Genomic DNA, 19,618 nt, shown 5'->3' with positions numbered 1-19,618 from the left:
CGAACGGACCCTTGTCCTAAATGAGAGGAGTTGCAGTACATCCGAACCACTTTTAGAACCAGGCATAGCCCTGACTATGACGTGTCCGAGACTCGGACATGCAGTAAGTTGGATCATTCCGTCGTCGATACGCGCGTGATGAGCACGTCGATAAGCGATATGGGCCAACAGTTCATAATGCTTTGAGCAGTGTTGTGCTGCTCAAGCATGAATCCGCCTTGCAGGACTGAAAAGTCAGAAAACGCCCAATGATGACGCAATGGAGATGTCCTGGAACAAGTGCTCACTGTTTGTTTTTGGAAATCAAGGCTTGAGGCGGGTTCGTGGGATGCTTTGACCATCATGCCCGCCTAGGATCACGGCTGTTGTCCGTGCAGCCTGGTACTTTGGTAACCATGTCAGACCTAACAATACCACGATAACCATCTAGTGGTACCTACATCACAATCACGCCAATGTCGCCCTCACATATACGGGCAAGAAATCGCGGCGGGGGAGTGTCCCGGATTCGTCTCTCGCGTGCTGAGAGGTCCTTGTTTCACAGCTGACTCGCTCTCAACACACATGTCATACCAAGCGGAAGAGCTCTCTATCTTTCCACGGAGTCTCCAGAAGACCTGTTATCCATGAGCAAAGCGCCCAGGAGAAGGCCAGCACAGAAGCCTGTGTCAATGTTCAATGTTTGCCTGCTCACGGCAATGCAGCTTAGCGAGTTTGCTACGTGCGCTAGTGCAAGGATCGATCCCTTGTCTGATATTCGCTTCAGCCTCCGAGAGACTTCACTCTAGATTCGTGCCGTTCCGGTAGCCGCTGCAATATGCGAGGAATAGTTCCCGTTTTTCTGTACAAAATACGCTTTGAATATAACCTGACCTGACCCTGAATCTCGGTCCCGGAAACAAACTCCGCAAAGCATCAGCTTACGGGTTTGTTGTTCTCAACGTCGATGTTGATATGGATCGTCTCCACTGCTACTTACCACGAGTCTGATTTTAGCAGGTGATAGACTAGGCATCATTTGCCTGGGGTGCGCCCCACGAGTCAAAGCCTCCTGCGCGAAAGGTGGACACAGCATGCTTTAGGCCGGTCTGAGGCCATGATGCTGTGCTCCAATGTCGAGGTGTCCAGAGCGTCCAATAAATCAAGCGTAGGGATTGTAAGCACGTCTGAGGGGCTCGCTGTCTGGGTCCATGCTATGCCTTCGTGCTCTGAGTAGCTCATATCTGACACGCACGGCCACAATCCTTTGTGCCTTTCGTCTCATTCAATCCATCCGTCATTTAGACGAGTGACGTTTGAGTACATCCAATCTCAACTTCAACTCTTTTTCCTTTATTCCTGATCTGTTACGATTGCTTCTGCTACTCACTAATCTTTTCCTGGCCAACAGTACTGGAGTACCCGCTATACATTTCCCGAAAACCTTCGCTGTATATTCTTGAGCGTGTGTGTACATCAAGAATGGTGACATATGAACATATTTCTGTCTAGTCATTCCAGCTACGGCTTGCCTCAAACGGCTGAGCGCTTTCTGAGGGTTTCGCAAGAACTGTTGAAGTTATAGCCATGACCGAGTACGCACCCGCCTCTGGTCAAGATCGAAATGGCTTCTACTCAAATCCGCATCTGGTCACGCCGCACTATGCGAATGGCAATGGTGTGAACTATTTCTATCCACAGGGTCAGATTCAGGGCCCCGCAGTTGGTGGTTCGTACTCGGCATACGCTCCGATGTACATGTCGAGCGGACTAGCAACTTCGAGCCCTCCGATGTACATGTCCAACGGTCAATCTTTGGCCATGCCCTACTCTCTCGCACCGCCGGCCAGACCATATCAAGCTCCAGCACGCACACTTTCATATCCTCCTTACCATGGCGGGACCGTTCCCACCCACAGATCTGCTGGCCACCCAATACGAAGCGCGTATGTGGCAGACCTAAGCTTGACTCATCCGAATGACATTGAGAGCCAAGAGTCAGTCAATGAAGCTACTATGCTGTCCGAGCCCGTGGTACCTGCTCTGGAGGGCTATCCTGTGGTGAAGGAGTTCGACGAAGTGTTGAACGAGTAAGCCATGCTCGCCATCCGACCTCCAAAGAACTCATATTAACCAGAGTAGATACGTGCGGGGTCTTTCGCCCAAAAAACAGGACAAAGCGTTGATCGGAGCTCGTCGAGCCAGGAATATCCGGACAGTTTTGATGGACAAGAAGACGACCACGGTCGAGTCGGCGCAGTTTCGGTCAGTCCACAGAACACGAACAGCAACACTAGCTAACAATGGCTAGATTTTGGGTCAAGAAGATGTTTTCCCTCAAACAAATCGGAAGTGGTGGACCAGTCTGCATACCCCCTTCTTTGTCCGGATGTTTGTTGACAAGCACACAGAAGAGCATTTGCCATGATCAAAAACCGGTTGCTGTCCGCGAAAAACTATTCAAGATCCTCACCCATGCTCACAAGTCCTGCCAACATGGCGGAAGAGACAAGACCTCTGCTAAGGTTCGCAGGATCTACTCATGGTAAGTACCGCTCTATTTATTGCAGCGTCATTCCTCATGTCCAGACAGGGTGCCCAAGGAGCTCATCTCTCGCTTCGTCAAGATGTGTCCAACCTGCAGGATTCGGCGTCCATCCAACCGCGAGCCGCACTCACCAGTGCACGAGAAGACTCCTCATTCGGATGATGGGCGCCATGGTGCTTCAGTCTCCCGTCGAGACTCAATGGTCATTGACAAAGAAGAAGCGACTAGCCCACACTCGTCTTTGCCGATGCAAGGCTTCAGCACCACTTTTGCCCAGCAGAATCGCTGGATGAGCGACCTTCCCAGCCTGAAGACAAAGTCAGAATACTATGATTCGATGAGTCCCAACACATATGTCTCGCATGAGAGCTCGACAGGGTTGTCTCCTAGCTACACAAATCGGCTCAGCGAGCAGATGAACTCAATGAGCTTCCCTTCCAGCAGCACGATGCCGCCTTCTGGATTTCCTTCTGGTAATGTACGATCAACTGGCAACTGGCAGACGGTCAATTCAGTGTGCAGTCCGGCGTATTCAATGAAGCGTGAGCATAGAGACCGGGTGAAGCGGGAGCGACCCTACTGATTTGTGCCACCATCTTACTATCACGACGTTGACGAAAAGCTACACCAGCCAGCGTAATGGGACACGATCAGACAACTAATGTCAATGTCTCAACAGAAGTGCTTATGAGGAGTTAAGTCAGGACGGGAGTTCACAGTCATTTGCAGGATCAGCTAAAGGGAAATTTCGGGGCCTCTTTATGGAGCACAGGAAGAAGATGGAGCTGAGGTATCAGGCGAACGCTTCAAGGAAACAAGTTAGCCTGGCGCAGAACATCTAGGAAGCGGCAAAAGCTCCATCTGACTTTATATCACCCATAGACATCACGCAGACAGTGACAACAGCGACTACACTCTGTACTTCAATAGTAGTGCCCAGCATGTCGTTGATGCTAGCTTTTCGACAGCGTGGAGCTTGTCCCTGCCAAGCCTTCAAAGCTCCTGATCCCAAAAAGGCAGTGGACCCGCTGGCGACAAGTGTTGTCTTCAACCAAAGGGCTCGCCTGAAGTATTCCATTGACTGATTCAACGTTGCACATTGCACCACGCAGGCACCTTCTCTTTTTCCACTTCAACTGAAGTGCAGTCTGTATAATATCATATTCGCGACTAGCCTTCAACAGGTCTCAAGGGCGAACAGTGACCCGTGCGAACAGTTCTCACTTTTTGAGCCCCGTCCGCTGCGCCCACTCTGCCCAACATGAATATCTTCAGGATCCTCGGTAGGTTGAGGCTGCACTGGCGATGGCAAGTCAAACCACTGACAGACGTTCTGTAGCTGACATATCTCACCTCGTCTCCATCCTCATCCTCCTCCACAAAATGCGCGCGAGCGGCGTACGTCCCTTCCCCATCCCTACGCTCAACCAGAACTCTCGCATGCTGACGTCGACCGCAGTCTTGCTCCGGCATCTCATTTAAGTCGCAGGCGCTCTACTTCTTTGTCTACGTAACCCGTTATCTCGGTGCGCAGTACTCCCGGCTCGAATCATTCAGACCAGAGCCTCCTTTCCGCTCACAGGCCCTAACGTCTAGACAGATATATTCTGGACCTTCACGGACTCCGCTTGGAACACCATCTTTAAGCTGCTATACCTCTCCTCAAGCGGATACACCCTGCACCTAATGCTCAATGATTATCGACCCACGCACGACCCTCAACTCGACACCTTCCGTGTCTCGTACCTCCTCGGAGGCAGCGGCGTCCTTGCGCTGCTGTTCCCCATCAAATATACCCTTACAGAAATACTCTGGGCTTTCAGCATCTGGCTCGAATCTGTGGCCATCCTACCCCAGCTCTTCATGCTGCAGCGAACCGGCGAGGCCGAGACAATCACAACGCACTACCTGTTCGCGCTCGGCGCGTACCGAGCGCTCTACATCCCAAACTGGATTTGGCGCTACGTAGCGGAGGGTTGGCTCGAACCCCGGGCCCTGATCGCCGGAATCGTGCAGACGGTGCTGTACAGCGATTTCTTCTGGGTGTACTATACAAAGTGAGTTCCTAGCTTTACCAGGCTCCGCTGCAACCCACAGTAATATTTATCCACTAACCACGCCAAATAGGGTCCTGCAAGGCAAGAGCTTCAAGCTGCCCGTGTAGGCGACGCGCGGCCCCTTCCGAGCGCGGATTTACGATCTTGCGCTCCTGCGCCTCGGCCTGGAAGAGCTGGATGAGGAACGGCACAAGCTGGCCTGCAAGAAGCGCGAGAAGAAACACCAGCACAGGCACGCTTCCGGCGCCCACCGCAAGCCCATGTTGAAGAGTGTGCCAGAAGAGGGAAATTCGGGTCACGATTCGGGACTCGTCAAATGATATCAGGCCTTGAAGCGGCCAGTCTCGTACCACGAGCGGCAACGTCGCCGTCTAACGAGCGTCACTGCATGACGAGTCCGCTGCGCACGATCAGACCGGCCTGAAGCTGGACACAGCGCAGCCGCAGTAGGAGGAGGAGCACGCATCTCGCCACGAGCGGAGGACGGCGGGCCACAGGACGAACGCGAACGACGGCTCGACCTAGGAAGTCCGCTGGTCGTGTAGGGGAGTACTGTAGAACGGAAAATCAATGAGCGCGAAGGCCTACAGCAGATCCATCTCCCGTAACCTCGCTTCCCCCCCACCCATAGCAAATGTATCCTTACCTAGCTACTATAGACTCCGTTTCCTCTGAATACATGTGGATGAATACCCAATAAGCACGTTCGCAATATCAGCGTTGAACAAGACTTTGCAAGAATGCGATCGAACCATCAGGGGGAGAAGAAAGATTTCCTTCTGGACCGTCTGATTTAAAAGAGAACCGACCTGATACGACCGAAATATGATGTGATCGGATTGATCGGATGGGTCTCGGTAGCAGGTAGGTTTATGTATGTACAAGCCCAGCATCCCATGCCGTCTCTGCGTCACTCCACCCACCAAAGCATGCTGCTTGGTCTTGCTTCCGTTCTTCCTTCTTCTTCATCTTCTTCTCGCTGAAAGCCCACGTTCTCCATCACATCAACCTTCATGCTGTACATCTCCTCACCTGCAACATGTCTCGCACACTCAGGCCGCAGCACCACCATACGACACTTGGCCGGGGTACTCACCCTGCTCACCGGGCGCCATGAAGTTGGTGTCCGGGTTGCCCGTCTCCTTGGCGGCGGCGCAGCGGGCCATTGTCGGTGAACTATTTCCGTTGTTAGCGTGTTTCTTTTTGTTTTCCTAGACTTTGTTGCAAACAACTTACCTCCTGCTAATGACGTCCGTAAAGTAAAAGTTCTTGATTGGCAGCTCTAGCTTCTGCCCGGTGGCCTTGGCTCCCTTGTTTGCGTCCACGAGTTGCACTTTGCTGAGGGCGCTGAGCGCCGTGGGCTCCACGATATCGTATCTCCGTAGTGCTGGTGAGATGTCGGCCATGCGGTCTCTCAGTGCCTCGACATCGTCGTAAGGCAGTGGCTGGCCGAGATATTCGGACACGGCGCGAATGATCTTCCAGTCGGTTCGCGACGCGCCGGGAAGAGAGACGGCGTTGCGGGTCAGTTGGGAGCGACCCTCAGTGTTGACGTAGGTGGCGGACTTCTCGGTGTAGGCGCCGCCAGGCAGGACGACGTCAGCGAGCTGTGCACCCTTGTCACCGTGATGGCCCTGGTAGATGACAAAGGCATCCTGAGGGATATCTGCTTCTTCGATCTCATCAGCGCCGAGCAGCCAGACGATCTTGGGCTTCGTGTTGGCAACCTTCTGGCTGGGCACAGTGAATCCAACTTCGTAAGCGCCTGCGCGGGAGGCGGCGCGTTGGAGCACATTGTAGCCCTGCCACTCAGGAGTGTTGAACACGGAGGCGTTCTTCTCGACAAAGCTGCCGACAGTCTCGTAAATAGCCTTGGCATCGGGATGCTCTGTCACACCTGAGCCGACGATGATCATAGGACGCTTGGCGGAGGAAAGAGCTTTGCCGAATTCACCGGAAAGAGCGGACTTGACTGCTGCAGCGTCGGCACCGAGATTCTCATACTTGAAGGTCGACTCGAAGTCCTCTCCGATGTAGCCGATGCGGAGTGGCGACCGCATCCATTGCTTACGGATGCGGGCGTTCAGAACTGCAGCCTCCCAGCGTGGGTTCGAGCCAATGATGAGCATGGCGTCGGATTCCTCAATGCCGTAAATCTTCGTGTTGAAGGCGTAGTTGGCCTTCAGATCAACGCCATGAGCCAGTGGAGATGAGCCGTTTGGTTGATCGAGAGCGAGGTTCTCAGAGTCAAGACGATTGGCGAGGTCCTTCATCGCAACGAGAGTCTCTGTGTCCATCAGATGGCCAGCAATGACTTTGAATTCGTTCTCTTTGGGAGCGAGCTTTTGATAGGCCGTGCCAATCTCGGTAAGAGCCTGTTCCCAAGTGGCGGGTTGGAATTTGTTATCTCGTCGGAGGAGAGGAGTGGTCAATCTCTGCGTTTTCAAGCCGTCCATGGCGAATCTCTGCTTGTCGTCAATCCACTCCTCATTGATGTCGTCGTTGAGTCTCGGGAGAATGCGCTTGACTTCCAGACCGCGAGCATCGACTCTGATATTGGCACCCATTGCGTTCAGAACATCAATCGACTCAAACTTGCTCAGTTCCCAGGGTCGATAGCTGAATGCGCCAGGTTTAGTCAAGAGCGCACCCACGGGACAGAGATCGACCACGTTAGCCGAGAGTTCGGTATCGAGGTTGCGCTCGAGGTATGTACCGATCTCCATATTGTTGCCACGTCCAGTTGAGCCCAGCTCGGGAGCGCCAGCAATCTCATTGGCGAATCTGATACATCTCGTGCAGTGAATGCATCTGTTCATGGAGGTTTTGATAAGTGGTCCGATGTTCTTGTCCTCTACTGCACGCTTGCCAGTAATTTCGTGAAATCGTCCTCGGTCGGCGCCGTACCTCATTGATTGATCTTGCAAATCACATTGGCCACCCTGATCGCAAATCGGGCAATCGAGGGGGTGGTTGGCGAGCAAGAACTCCATAACACCTTCTCTTGCTTTGTGTGCGAGGGGCGAGTTGGTCTTAACGACCATGCCAGGCTGGACGGGCCATGCGCAGGACGCAACAGGCTTCGGGGCTCGTTCGACCTCAACCAAGCACATTCTGCAATTACCGGCAATGAGGAGTTTCCTAGCCAACGTTTAGCTGCATCTCGCAGGGAGTGAAGGGGCTGCATACTCGTGGTAACAATATCTCGGTATCGTAACACCAGCCTTTTCACAAGCTTGAATTAGGGCAGAGCCAGCTTCTACCGACACTTTCTTTCCATCGATTGTAAGCTCGACTTCGGCGGATCGTCTCGCGGATGAGGTAAAGGATCTGTGGCGAGCGACACTGGTGGTCGCCTTCGAGCGCGCGGCGGCGCGAAGGAGCTGAGACCGCATCTTGACGGCCGTACAGGTCTCAGCTACGAGGTGGCGGGATTGAAGAGGGAGTGTAGCATCGACGCGGAGCTTCCAACACCAATTAATTCAGACTGCGTGAAGTTGAAGTCATGGAAACTCAGTGGCTTTTGATTGGTCGGATGTATGGGACTTGGTCTCGGCAGCCCTGCAAGTTTCCCCCAGCACATCTATGACCCGCTCTTGTCGCTCTGTGTGCGTCTGAACCAGCGTGTTGCCATGCAGCTGTTTAATATTGGGGGTATAGTAATACGTGCAGTCTATTAGCAGGTAGCTACATTGTGTTCGCTTCCGACCGCATGTGGAAGTGCGAGCCGGAAAACACAGCTCTGCCCCAATTCTAAAGTGCTGTCCGTCTCGTAACCTTTTAGCTCCCTTGACTTCTGCTCTTCGGATCTGCTTTCTCGATCTTACCAGCAGGCCAACAACGGTGACCGACGCCGATTGATGAGACAGTCTAAGCGCACGTGATAGGTACCGGACAGCTGCAATACCTCAGCTCCACGTTGTAAGATTCATTGGCTGGATCATCTGTCGGCCCCGAACTGACGAGCAGCCTCGCCGAAAGAGGAACCAGACCGCGAGGTGGTGCAACCATATATATACACACCACGCGCTCCACCCAGCTTCTAGTGTGGTAACCACCTTGGATTTTGGCGTCGACTTGTGGCTCCCACAACAACAGGACAATTAAAGCAAGGCTTCAATCCCTACAATGCTCACAACCTAGCCCATTCTCACCACCATCCCCCACTGTGAACCCGACATCCTCACCACCTGCACAACCATGCCCCCCACCATCGCCATCGTCGGCGCCGGCCCCGCCGGCCTGACCCTCGCGCGCCTGCTCCAGCTCGCCCCTGTCCCCATCCCCTTCACGCTCTACGAGCACGACGCCTCTGCCACCTCTCGCTTCCACCAAGGCGGCACACTGGATCTACACCCGAGCGGCGGCCTTGCCGCTCTGCGCGCCATGCACCTCGAAGACGCGGCCGCGCCATTTTTGCGCTACGAGGGCGAGGAACTGGTCATTGCCGATCTGAACGCCTGCGAGCTCGTACACATCAAGGAGGCGCCGAAGGTGGGGGGCAGTCGCAATGCGGCGCCGGAGATTGATCGCGAGCGGCTGAAGCACCTGTTGCTGGAGGCGTTGGGGGTGGCAAATGTGCGGTGGGGAAAGCATTTGAAGCGCGTGGACGCGGCGGCGGGAAAGCTGGAGTTTGCGGATGGGAGTGTCGAGGGGCCATTTGATTTAGTGGTAGGGGCGGATGGCGCGTGGAGCAAGGTGCGGCAGGCGGTGAGTGAGGTACGGCCCGTGTACAGTGGGATCTGTGGGTTTGAGGGACATATCGAGCGGCCGGGGGAGAGGTCTCCAGCGTTAGATGCTATGGTGGGAAGGGGAAGCTATTTCGCCTTCAGTGGGGGGAGGAGCGCCATGGCGCAGAGGATGGGGGATGATAGCATCAAGGTTGGGACGTGGTTGAGGCGCAACCAGGAGTTTGTGGATGAGCTGTCGCCTGGCACAGGAATTGACGACGAGGAGGATCTTACGGCAAAGCTGCTGCATGAATACCAGGACTGGGCGCCGGAGATCCGAGAGTGGCTCCACGTGTGCAGCTTCACCAGGAAGTGGGTGCTTTGGGAGCTTCCGGTAGGCACGACATGGGAACACCGCACGGGCTACACTCTGGTCGGCGACGCGGCACATCTGTGCACGCCATTCGCCGGGCTGGGCGTTAACGCTGCAATGGCCGACACGATGGAGCTTGCCGAGCGCATCATCAAGGCCGTACAGGAGGACACGAGTCTCGACGAAGCCGTGGAGCTGTACGAGAAGGGCATGTTTCCCCGGGCCAGAAAGGTGCAAGAGGACACGATGAGGAACAAGGTAGGCGGGTTTGCAGATGATGCGCCCCTCAACTTCATGGCAAGCATGCTGGGCGTGGTTGGGGAAGAGGTGGGTTGGCCTATCGACAAGGGCGTTTTGTACTGGATTCCCATTACTAAGATGGGCTATGCGATATTCTGGGTGAAAACTAGGATACATGTTGTGTGGAGATGGACCAAGCGCCTCTTTCGCGCGGAAAAGAGGATAGAGCTGAGATGACAGCATGGGAAATCAAAATGTTCAAAAATGGCGAAGGCGCTGGGAATCATAATCTAGATCATTGGACACATTATCTATACACTTTGGTGAATGTTGCTGTTCCAACTCATGACGAGCAGCTGCACTGTAGTGCTCGCTGGAAACGAGGCACGTCTCCGGTAAGCCTCTGCTCCTCGTCTGCACTCCAACCCCACTCATCCTTGAAAGGATCGTACACCATCTCCATGATACCTTTCAAAATATCTCGTTCACCCTTTTTCTCAACGCGGTCAATGAGCTCGTCCAAGAGCCAGCCTCTCGGCACAAAGTTAGGATTGACTGCTTTCATCGCCTTGACTCGGTCCGTGTCTGCTTCTGCACCATGGCCCCAATCCTCTTTGATTCTTGCGGACCACTTCTCTAGCCACCCTCCCACCTTCTCCTTGCCAGAACTCTCGTCCTCATTCAGGCCCGTGACGCCTTCTTTGTGGAAGAAACGAGCCGCCGTTTCCTTTCGTTTCTCTTCTGTGCTGACGTCTTCGAGTTTCACCGTTGATAGTCGGCGGAAGAAATGGTTGAAATCCAACTCAAGCGCCTCCATTGTATCCAGCAAGTTCGAATACAAGCTGTCAAAGTCTTCTTCTTTCTGGGTCTTGAGACCAAGCCTGGCACTCATGAGACGCTTGTACTCGCTCATGAAGACAGCCTTGTATTCCTCGCCAGTTTGATCGATGACGGCCTCGGCGCGCTTGATGAGAATGGGTGCGAAATCTTCTTCCACACCCTTCTCGACGAATACGTCTTGGTCCGTACGTTCTCCTGCTCCCAGGAGCTCGCCAAGACTCTCGCCTAGACGAACCAGATTCCACCAGATGATGCTTGGCTGCGCGCGGTAGCTATACCGCAGCATATGATCATCGTGGTTCGGTGTGTAGGCCGGATCGAAGTTGTCCATGAATGCAAACGGCCCGTAATCAATGGACAAACCGTAGATGGAGGTATTGTCGGTGTTGAGGACACCGTTCATAAACCCGTAGGCTTGCCAGTGTGCAACTGTCTTTGCGTTCCTGCGCGCAATCTCGCGGTAGAGACGAGCAAAGCGGTTTTGCTCTTCGCCATCCTTACCCTGAAGCTCGTCGTTGGGGACGCCTCTTGCGGGGTTGATGTGACTGTCCTTGTCGTCAGGATTGAGCGCGGCAGGCAACTTGTCCCAACCGCCGAAGACATCTTCGGCAACATAAGTCGCAGTCTTCCTGATTAAGTTGCGATCACCACGAGAGCGCATAAGGTCGAAGGTACCCAAGCGAATCCAGGACTGAGCAAAGCGGCAGACAATGGCACCCGGTTCAGCGCGTTCACGAATGACGCGAGACTCGGGACATAAAGTAAGGGAGAGGGCACGTGTAGTTGGGATGCCGAGCGCGTTCAGGTACTCTGAGACGACGAATTCTCGGATGCTGGAGCGGAGAACGGCTTTTCCATCGGCGAACCGGGAGTAAGGAGTCTTGCCAGCCCCCTTCAGCTGAAGTTCGTACCGAGTATTGGTTTCCGGGTTGACAGTCTCGAAGAGTGAGATGGCGCGACCGTCGCCCAACTGGCCGGCCCATGACCCGAATTGAAAACCTCCGTAGCATTGCGCCCAAGGATAGACCCCGCCTTTCTCTTCATCCCAAAAGAACTTGTTGCCGGCGACGACTTCTTTTAAGAGATCTGACTCCGCTTGATCCTCCGAAAGGCCAATGTCCCGTAGAGCCCTTTTGCTAACAGCAAGTAGCTCGGGCTTATCGGTAGGCACAGGCCTCACATATGTATACAGGGCGTCCCGCACCATGCGGGGGCCCAGCTTCTCCCGGGCAGCGGCATGTGAGTCGGCTGGGGTAGGGTACTGGGGGTCCGAGGGTAATTTCGAAGTGAAGTTGTTTGTCTTCTTGATATCTTCCAAGCGGACGCCGGCGGCGCTATGAATGCCATTGCTTTGACCATTCGTGTTGCCATTGGCGATGTGATTTGCCATTTGTGCTAGTCGCATGCGGTTCGGGGGCTTCGCGAGACGAGTAACGTGATGTGTGAACATGAACAGAGCGTAAGTAGAGAGGACGGAGAGGCAGTCAATTGTAAACGCCTCTCCATTTCTCCGCAGTCAGAGTTGCATGATGAGGCGAATGCTCGCGGCCGAGGCGATATTTCATCATCTGCAGAGTGATGTCAGTCGAGGAACCGTTGCGTCAACCGGTTCTTCGGTCAACCGTAGGCAATTACTTCCGTCCCCCAACCTCGAAGGCTACGAGTCGCTACGCTCTTCCGTTCCAATGGGAAAGCCACCGGTCTTCGCGCGTGTCTCCTGACTGAACACTGCGGGCTCGGATTTACCATCTTCTTCCTCGATCTACAACCATACTTCTCGCAAAGGCATCGCCAGAAAATGCGCTAACACACCTTCATCATCAATGCCAGAGAAGAGCCAAGCACAGCTCAAGCTGCATAGCTTCACTTCTGGGATAACACTCCAAGTATTTGTGCGCACTATTCCACCTTTCGTATACGATGGAGTCGGAAGCCTTCTCTGCACTCTGTTACTACCGTTAACTCCGCACCAGCCCATTATGCCAGACCCCTTTATAGAGTACTGTACCAGATCATGGATGCTCGCAGGTAGGTAGATTCACTCGAAAATCCAGCGGACAAATCCCAACAGGAGTTCTCGCCCGATGCAATGGCCCAAACAACCGCACTTACCGCACTCACTCCACGCGAGGCCGTCGCGGATGCCCTCCACCGCTGCGTCCTTGGCCTCGATACTAACGATCGGGATCTCTTTGAATCCGCATGCCTAAAGGATGAGACCGCCACAGTTCTTGCCGGTCCGGACACCATTTACGGCTGGGATGCGATCAACGCGTTGATGTCCAGAGTCTTCCTCGTGGTCACCACACATTTCATTACCAACATCCGCGTTGAGCTGAAAGATACTACCACCGCGTTCATGACCGCGCACGCCATCGCGTACCATGTTCGGCCGGATGATGTGTACAAGCCGGCGGATACTTCGTACACGGCTGCGTGCTTGTACTTTATGGATCTTGTGAAGGATGACACTGATGGTCTATGGAAGATCAAAAGGTGGGAGATCAAAATCCAGTGGACTTCTGGCGACAGAGCGGTTCTTCATGGATGAACTCTATTCTTGGCCACATGTCGTTGCTATCATGCCGGAATGGGTTCTCGGGGGCTAGACTTCAAGATCTCAATACCTTCGGGATGGTCCTGAATACGGCCCTCTTCGTCCCACAGCGCCGCTAATACAGTCCGCTTACCGGTCCATGGTTTCCGTGAATGCATCACAGCTGTGTTCTGCTTCTGATCAGCTCGATATTTATGACGATTGGGGCCGCTCACATCAATCAGCACAATATCTCCTGGTTGCCACTGGACATCGACCTGCAATGACTCGGCAATCGACAGGGCTTGGTCCAGGTATTCGACCTCGATAGGCTCGCCATCCCCGTACTCGGGCAATGGGTGGTATCCTCCATCATCGCCTAGAAACGGAGGCCTGGTTGCGCCATGATGTCTGCTCCGACCCCATGCGCTTGTCAAATTTCCGAACCACGTCGTGAGACCGGTGTCCCGATGTACACGAATGACTATGATTTTGTCAGTACCAGCTCGCATCCCCTCAAATTGTCATGACATGATCAGAACACTCACTCGGCACCACATGCGTGACACTCAAGCTCCCGTCTTCATGCCACTCAAAGCGGTCACTATGCCTCCTCACCTCCCTCTCCACCTTCCGTCGCAGCGTCTCCTCATCATCCCCTTCCTTCACCTCCTTCCCATACGCGGCCAACACCGTAGCCCCCACCGTACTGACCGTCTCTTGCCTCCCATAGCGATATAGATACCTCACACCCTTCTCTCGCAACTTCTTCACAAAATCTGGCGCTCTCTCCTCCAGAACCCGCGCCAGCCCAACACTCGAGATGATCGGCGTCTCTCCGCCCTTTTCCGGCACATCCAAAGCGCAGAACGTCAGCCACGAGGGATGGATCGTGCTCCACCCATACTCGTTGTGCGGCCATATCGGCAGCTCGGGCGGTCCCTCATTCGCCGTCTTGACGTTTTTGGCCAGCACCGTGCGCACCGGTGGCCGTCCGACTTCTTCGTGTGCGGCGAAGCCAAACGCGTGCGCCACCTCGCTGTACTCTGCAGGAGTGCGGATGGGGATGCCGCGGAGGAGCAGCGCCCCGCCGTGCAGGTTCAGGAGAGTCGACAGTTGGCCAGAAGTGCTCATGGCGGTGATGGCAGTGATGGCATGCGGGATGGTCACTGGCGAAGTGGCACGCAGGGCTAATGGGAATGGCTGCGGGGATGGGTAGCCGAAAGTCGAGGTGGACTGCGCATGAGGGACGGGAAAGGCCTCGAAGGGGCCGTATGGCGGTGACATGAGTAAGGAATCTGCGTTGCTGGTATCGGGCCTGCACAGGAATGTGTAGCAAGAGTCGAGCGCACGGCGCCCAACTCGACAAAAGAAGGCTATGATGCTATTTCACTGCTTGGTGAGGGGGCTTGGCAACCCGGCACCGGGACACCACGACACCCACGATATCCCGCGCCTCCCGCCGAGAGAAGTCGGACACATTCAATGAGGCATTACTCCAACTCATACTCTGGATTACTATGGCTTGGGAACGTCTTTCGGAGAAGAAGTCGAACGCAATATCACCGCCATATGTCGTGATCGAGGAATGGGGTAGTGAAGACCCACATGGTCGCCTTGTCGCCCGAGCACGCGAGGCCATAGTCTCCTGAAGCCAAGATATTCGTCCGATTCTTATTCGACAGCAGACCATTGATCGTTCATGATTGCCCGACAGCGGTGACTGGCTGTGGTGCACGTATGCTATGCTGACGCCGAGCTCCACCGCTGCTGTCGAGCCGTGGGTGGTGTCAAAAGGCCGATGACGAGACGGACACCGGCTAGATGCCCCAAACATGTCCTTCCTTGCCATTCTTGAAAGTCGGTAGCGCGCTACACGCTCCTCCAAGCCACACGGGATCGGCCCACGTCCACGACTATTACCGAACCGAGATCATGGTACCAAGCGATGCAGCTGCGTGGCAAGGAAACGCTAAAGCCAGCACGCCATTTGAGGTTTTCGTGTCTCCGGTCTAGACACGGGTACTGTATGCATTGAACATCCAACAGACTCCACATGGGCGGCTGCTCCGAGTGCTTCAGAGTGCAATATATCTCGCATCCACGTCGGCCCCCTCGCAGGAAGCATCCTCCACGCACTCTTCGCTACGGGCTCCATCTTCTCGGCATGACCGCTTCTACTTCGCCCAAAGGCCCTTGGGCCGCCACGACCGACCTGCCACGCAACACTGACAGCGGTCCCCATGAGTCCCTGGCCGTCACTGCAGACGACCACCCCGTCGCCGCCCCACCCAAACCACACTGGTTCCGCTCCGTCTTCTTCCAGGCCACCGTCGTCGGTCTCCTCGCCTTTGCGGCCCCCGGCCTCTGGAACGCGCTCCAATCCGTCGGGGCGGGCGGCCAGCAGACACCCTTCCTCGTCATGGCCGGCAACGCACTGCTCTTCTCGCTCATGACCATCACCTGCCTGTCCTCCAGCCTGGTGATCAACCGCATCGGCCTGCGCTGGACCCTCGTCCTCGGCACCACGGGCTACGCGCTGTACTCGGCCGCACTGTACCAGAACAACCGCTACGGGACCGTGTGGTTCATCTACGTGGGCAGCGCGGCGTGCGGCATCACTGCGGGCCTGTTCTGGGCCGCCGAAGGGGCCGTCATGCTGCGCTACCCGGAGCCCGAGCGCAGGGGTCGATACCTGGCGTACTGGCTGGCTTACAGAAACTCGGGAGCCATACTTGGAGGTGCGATCAATCTGGGCTTCAACGCGACGGGCACCCGGTTGGGGAAGCTGGATTGGAGAACGTACATTGTCTTCGTGGTGTTGCGTGAGTGTGCTCCCGGCGGGAGGCAAAGAGATTGGGTACTCGTGTGCTGACGTGATGCAGAGTGTCTGGGTCCCGCGATTGGCATGCTGCTGAGCCCCCCTGGGAAGGTGCAGCGGGCAAATGGGACGAAGGTCGCAGTGGTGCAGCGATTGCCGGACAGAGTCGAATTCAAGGAGACACTGCGGCTGGCGGCGAGGAAAGAGTTTCTCTTGATGTGAGTTCCCCCGGCTTTTCCTTCACGTTCTCCCTGGACGTCGAAGGCTGACCTGCTGAAGAATCCCGTACCTGTGCTACGTGACATGGTCGCTTCCATATATCGGAAGTTACATGACGACTTACTTCAGCGTGCGATCCCGAGCTCTCGCCTCGCTTGTCACCGCGCTAGCTCAGGTCGTCGCGACCGGTCTCATGGGCACGTTCCTCGACCTCAAGCGCCTGTCCATCAGCCAGCGGGCCAAGTTCGGCTTTATTGGCATGATGGCCATGAGCGGCGCGACGTGGGTATGGGCGGTGATCATCCAGCACAAGTATCAGCACAACCCGCCTGCTCTCGACTGGGTCGACGACGGTTTCGGCGAGGGCTGGGCGCTCTACGTCTTTCAGCAGGTCGAGTTTGCCCTGACGTACAACTACGGCTACTGGTTGATCGGCTGGCTGGCCAAGCGGCCGGCGGAGGTGGTGCGGTACGCGGCTGTTGCTCGAGGAGTCGAAGCGGCCGGGCAGTGTATTGCGAGCGGGATCAGCTCAACGCGGACGCCTGTAAGTGATGTGGTCTGGAAGACTCGACTTTGGGGAGATGTGACTGACACTTGGCGCAGTTGCTCGTCTCTGCTGGCATCATCCTGGCGCTTTGGGGCTTCGCTTTGGGTACGGCATATTTCGTGGTTCGCGATGTGGGATCTGTGCATGTTGGTGCGGAGGGTTATCTGCCCGAACTGAAGCCGTCAGCGAGAGAGGCAGCAGATGAAGAAGTGGCCGGCGGAGCAAAGGTATAGGGGCGGCATTCGAGCGTGATACGAAGCATATGCGTGCACGAACGTTGACGCCAACATTGCTAGCTTCCAAATTTCCAACGTGTTGCCGATGAAGACCAGACTCTTTTCATGGCTTTGACTCGCACTAATCCCAGGCAATCATTGCATTTAGTGGGTGTTCGCGACTTGCAGAGACGTTCCCTCCTCGACCCGTGTTGAGTCCGTGCCCTCTTCATCGTTCAACGACGGCCCGCGCTCTACATGTGAGGCATCGTCGTGGCCAGGCAGACTCTGGTACGAGGTCTAGCTCGACGGAAAGATACCGTCTGTGACATGTTTTCGCTCTACTCAGCCCTCGCAGACGTTGGCCGTCCGATCGTCACCTTTGGCGGACGAAAGCCGCCGCACGACCGCCTGAAGGTGCCCCCGGACTCCCCGGAGCAGAACGTAGTCTGTGCCCAGGACATGCTGGAGAATGGTAGCCAATCTTTTGCACTTGGGCACTGAGCACGCGTACTGGGCGCTGTATATTTCACACTGCGAGGCTGGATCTGGGTGAGTGAAAACGTAGGAGCCCGATTGATTCTGACTCCCTACAGAGGGAACGGCAGCCCCGAGATACAGTTTACTGGCCTGCCGAAGTTGATCTTTCTGCTCCTAGTGAATGCAAAAGGGAAGTCATACCTGGATAGTGGCGTGAGAGTGGCACTCCGGCGGTGATTTGGAATGACAGGCGGAGTGACTCAAATGACGACAGAATATAAATCCTCCGACCTCGCAGATAAGCGCGCGTCTGTCCTTGCTCCCCACCCTTAACTATTCTAGATACCAGGAAAGGTCCGTGCTTGATATGGGCCTGTGGCCGAGATAGTCTCGCACATCCGAGCTTAGCAGCCATGGGTTCATATACGCCGGCAATCCGGCGGATAGGCATAATTGGTGCCGGACCAGTGGGAGTGGCCTTCGCCAAGTAGGTCTCTGCGAACAGAACGATGCTCTAAATTTGCCTCGATTGCTGATGGGCGCGATAGGCACATGCTGGCCGAGAATGCGTTTGATCGGATTGAGATATGGGAGCAGAGGGATCGAGTTGGCGGAATCTGGAACTTATCGCCACCAGACAGAAGCAAACGGATACCTATACCTCAAACGGATCCCCGGTACGGACAGAAGGCAAGGGTGAATTCTGGTGGCGGTAACGCACTTGATGATTCCCTCGAGTTCGAATCGCCCCTCTATGATTATCTGGAGACCAACATTCCCAAGGAGCTCATGGCCTACGCTGAGAAGCCGTTCGCTGCGGACGACCCGTTGTTTCCGCCACATGACAGAGTTCTGGAGTATCTAGAAGAGTACTCCAACGACGTCAAGCAGCTCATCACGTTTAACCACCAAGTGCAGGATCTGAAACTTGATGAGACATCTGCCCCGGGACAGGACGTGTGGCGCATGGAGACGGTGAGCCTGCAAACGAGGCAGATCTCGGTCCATCACTACGACGCTGTGGTCGTGGCAAATGGCCACTATACAGTACCCAGTGTCCCCGAGATTGACGGGCTAGAGGCATGGAACAAAGACTACCCTGGCGCTGTCATTCACTCCAAAGCGTACCGTAAACCAGAGGAATACACGGGCAAGAAAGTTCTGGTCATAGGTAATGCTGCATCGGGACTCGATATCGCCTACCAGGTCTCGGAGTATTCACAACAACCAGTGGTATTGTCCTCTCGTTCGGCGTCAATATTCGCGACTGGCAAGCCCCCGCCGTGGCGGAAGGATGTGCTGCAGTCGGTTGAGTTTCTTCCGTCCTCGAGCTATGACCGAGCAGTAAAGTTCGAAGACGGCCACATCGAAGAAGGCATCGACCAAGTCATCTTCTGCACCGGATATTACTACTCAATACCGTTCGTGCGGGACTTCAAACCTCTACTGATCACCGATGGCTTGCGGATACAGGATGTTTACCGCGATCTGTTCTACATCCATCATCCCTCGTTGGTTTTACCGGTTATCAATCTGAGAGTGATACCGTTCCCATTGGCCGAGAATCAAGCTGCAGTCGTTGCACGAATCTGGTCAGGTCGGTTGAGTCTCCCATCGCAAGAGGATATGCGAAAATGGGAGAAGGACAAGATTGCGTCAAATGGCAATGGGAAACACTTTCACTTGAAGAAATTCCCCGAGGATTGTGCCCAGATCAATGAATTACACAGGTGGGCGCTCGCAGCTTGCACGGATCACAGGCTGGAGAACGACGGCCAAGGGAAGCTCGGGAGAGGATATGATGAAAAGGCGGTTTGGCTAAGGTCCCAGTTTCCCGCCGTCAAAGCAGCATACCTGAGCAAAGGCAAAGACAGGCGGAAGATCAAACGGGTCGAGGATCTAGGCTTTGACTTTGTCCGCAGGGACGAGGATCGGGAGATGTATGCTGCTGCAGAGTGTTAGACAAGACTAACTGGATAGCATATACAGAGACAGATGATGTATCACTGAAGTTGAGAACAGAACAGAACAGTGAGCCTTGGTTTTAGCTACTAGAGGTGGGCCCCTTCCCTAGCGCATCGGCTATCGGCTGC

General features: G+C 55.0%; 9 protein-coding genes across 9 annotated transcripts; 6 read left to right on the top strand and 3 right to left on the bottom strand.

Annotated features, from left to right (window-relative positions):
* Window positions 1-1,566: 1,566 nt before the first annotated feature.
* HMPREF1541_01599 (uncharacterized protein) lies at window positions 1,567-3,110 on the top strand (the record flags this gene model as incomplete). The annotated part of the gene is made up of 4 exons (XM_008715958.1): window positions 1,567-2,069; window positions 2,122-2,244; window positions 2,291-2,524; window positions 2,573-3,110. The coding sequence occupies 4 exons, from the start codon at window positions 1,567-1,569 to the stop codon at window positions 3,108-3,110; spliced, it is 1,398 nt and encodes a 465-aa protein (XP_008714180.1).
* Window positions 3,111-3,910: 800 nt separating this feature from the next.
* Window positions 3,911-4,588, top strand: HMPREF1541_01598 (uncharacterized protein; the record flags this gene model as incomplete). Its single annotated transcript, XM_008715957.1, has 3 exons — window positions 3,911-3,925; window positions 3,987-4,053; window positions 4,128-4,588. The coding sequence occupies 3 exons, from the start codon at window positions 3,911-3,913 to the stop codon at window positions 4,586-4,588; spliced, it is 543 nt and encodes a 180-aa protein (XP_008714179.1).
* Window positions 4,589-5,636: 1,048 nt separating this feature from the next.
* On the bottom strand, window positions 5,637-7,979 carry HMPREF1541_01597 (NADH-ubiquinone oxidoreductase 78 kDa subunit, mitochondrial; the record flags this gene model as incomplete). Its single annotated transcript, XM_008715956.1, has 3 exons — window positions 5,637-5,760; window positions 5,821-7,725; window positions 7,774-7,979. 3 exons carry the CDS (start codon window positions 7,977-7,979, stop codon window positions 5,637-5,639), a joined length of 2,235 nt encoding a protein of 744 aa, XP_008714178.1.
* An 805-nt stretch (window positions 7,980-8,784) lies between these two features.
* On the top strand, window positions 8,785-10,104 carry HMPREF1541_01596 (uncharacterized protein; the record flags this gene model as incomplete). The annotated part of the gene is made up of 1 exon (XM_008715955.1): window positions 8,785-10,104. One exon carries the CDS (start codon window positions 8,785-8,787, stop codon window positions 10,102-10,104), a length of 1,320 nt encoding a protein of 439 aa, XP_008714177.1.
* A 106-nt stretch (window positions 10,105-10,210) lies between these two features.
* HMPREF1541_01595 (uncharacterized protein) lies at window positions 10,211-12,097 on the bottom strand (the record flags this gene model as incomplete). The annotated part of the gene is made up of 1 exon (XM_008715954.1): window positions 10,211-12,097. One exon carries the CDS (start codon window positions 12,095-12,097, stop codon window positions 10,211-10,213), a length of 1,887 nt encoding a protein of 628 aa, XP_008714176.1.
* A 699-nt stretch (window positions 12,098-12,796) lies between these two features.
* Window positions 12,797-13,258, top strand: HMPREF1541_01594 (uncharacterized protein; the record flags this gene model as incomplete). The annotated part of the gene is made up of 1 exon (XM_008715953.1): window positions 12,797-13,258. The coding sequence occupies one exon, from the start codon at window positions 12,797-12,799 to the stop codon at window positions 13,256-13,258; it is 462 nt and encodes a 153-aa protein (XP_008714175.1).
* A 29-nt stretch (window positions 13,259-13,287) lies between these two features.
* Window positions 13,288-14,530, bottom strand: HMPREF1541_01593 (uncharacterized protein; the record flags this gene model as incomplete). Its single annotated transcript, XM_008715952.1, has 3 exons — window positions 13,288-13,434; window positions 13,480-13,727; window positions 13,792-14,530. The coding sequence occupies 3 exons, from the start codon at window positions 14,528-14,530 to the stop codon at window positions 13,288-13,290; spliced, it is 1,134 nt and encodes a 377-aa protein (XP_008714174.1).
* Window positions 14,531-15,410: 880 nt separating this feature from the next.
* On the top strand, window positions 15,411-17,063 carry HMPREF1541_01592 (uncharacterized protein; the record flags this gene model as incomplete). Its single annotated transcript, XM_008715951.1, has 4 exons — window positions 15,411-16,068; window positions 16,129-16,282; window positions 16,344-16,827; window positions 16,887-17,063. The coding sequence occupies 4 exons, from the start codon at window positions 15,411-15,413 to the stop codon at window positions 17,061-17,063; spliced, it is 1,473 nt and encodes a 490-aa protein (XP_008714173.1).
* A 1,014-nt stretch (window positions 17,064-18,077) lies between these two features.
* On the top strand, window positions 18,078-19,487 carry HMPREF1541_01591 (uncharacterized protein; the record flags this gene model as incomplete). The annotated part of the gene is made up of 1 exon (XM_008715950.1): window positions 18,078-19,487. One exon carries the CDS (start codon window positions 18,078-18,080, stop codon window positions 19,485-19,487), a length of 1,410 nt encoding a protein of 469 aa, XP_008714172.1.
* Between the last annotated feature and the right edge of the window lie 131 nt (window positions 19,488-19,618).

This window comes from Cyphellophora europaea, assembly GCF_000365145.1.
Source record: "Cyphellophora europaea CBS 101466 unplaced genomic scaffold supercont1.2, whole genome shotgun sequence".
Taxonomy (NCBI): Eukaryota; Fungi; Ascomycota; class Eurotiomycetes; order Chaetothyriales; family Cyphellophoraceae; genus Cyphellophora; species Cyphellophora europaea.
The sequence above is the reverse complement of the archived record's forward strand: the minus strand, read 5'-3'. Positions and strand labels throughout refer to the sequence as shown.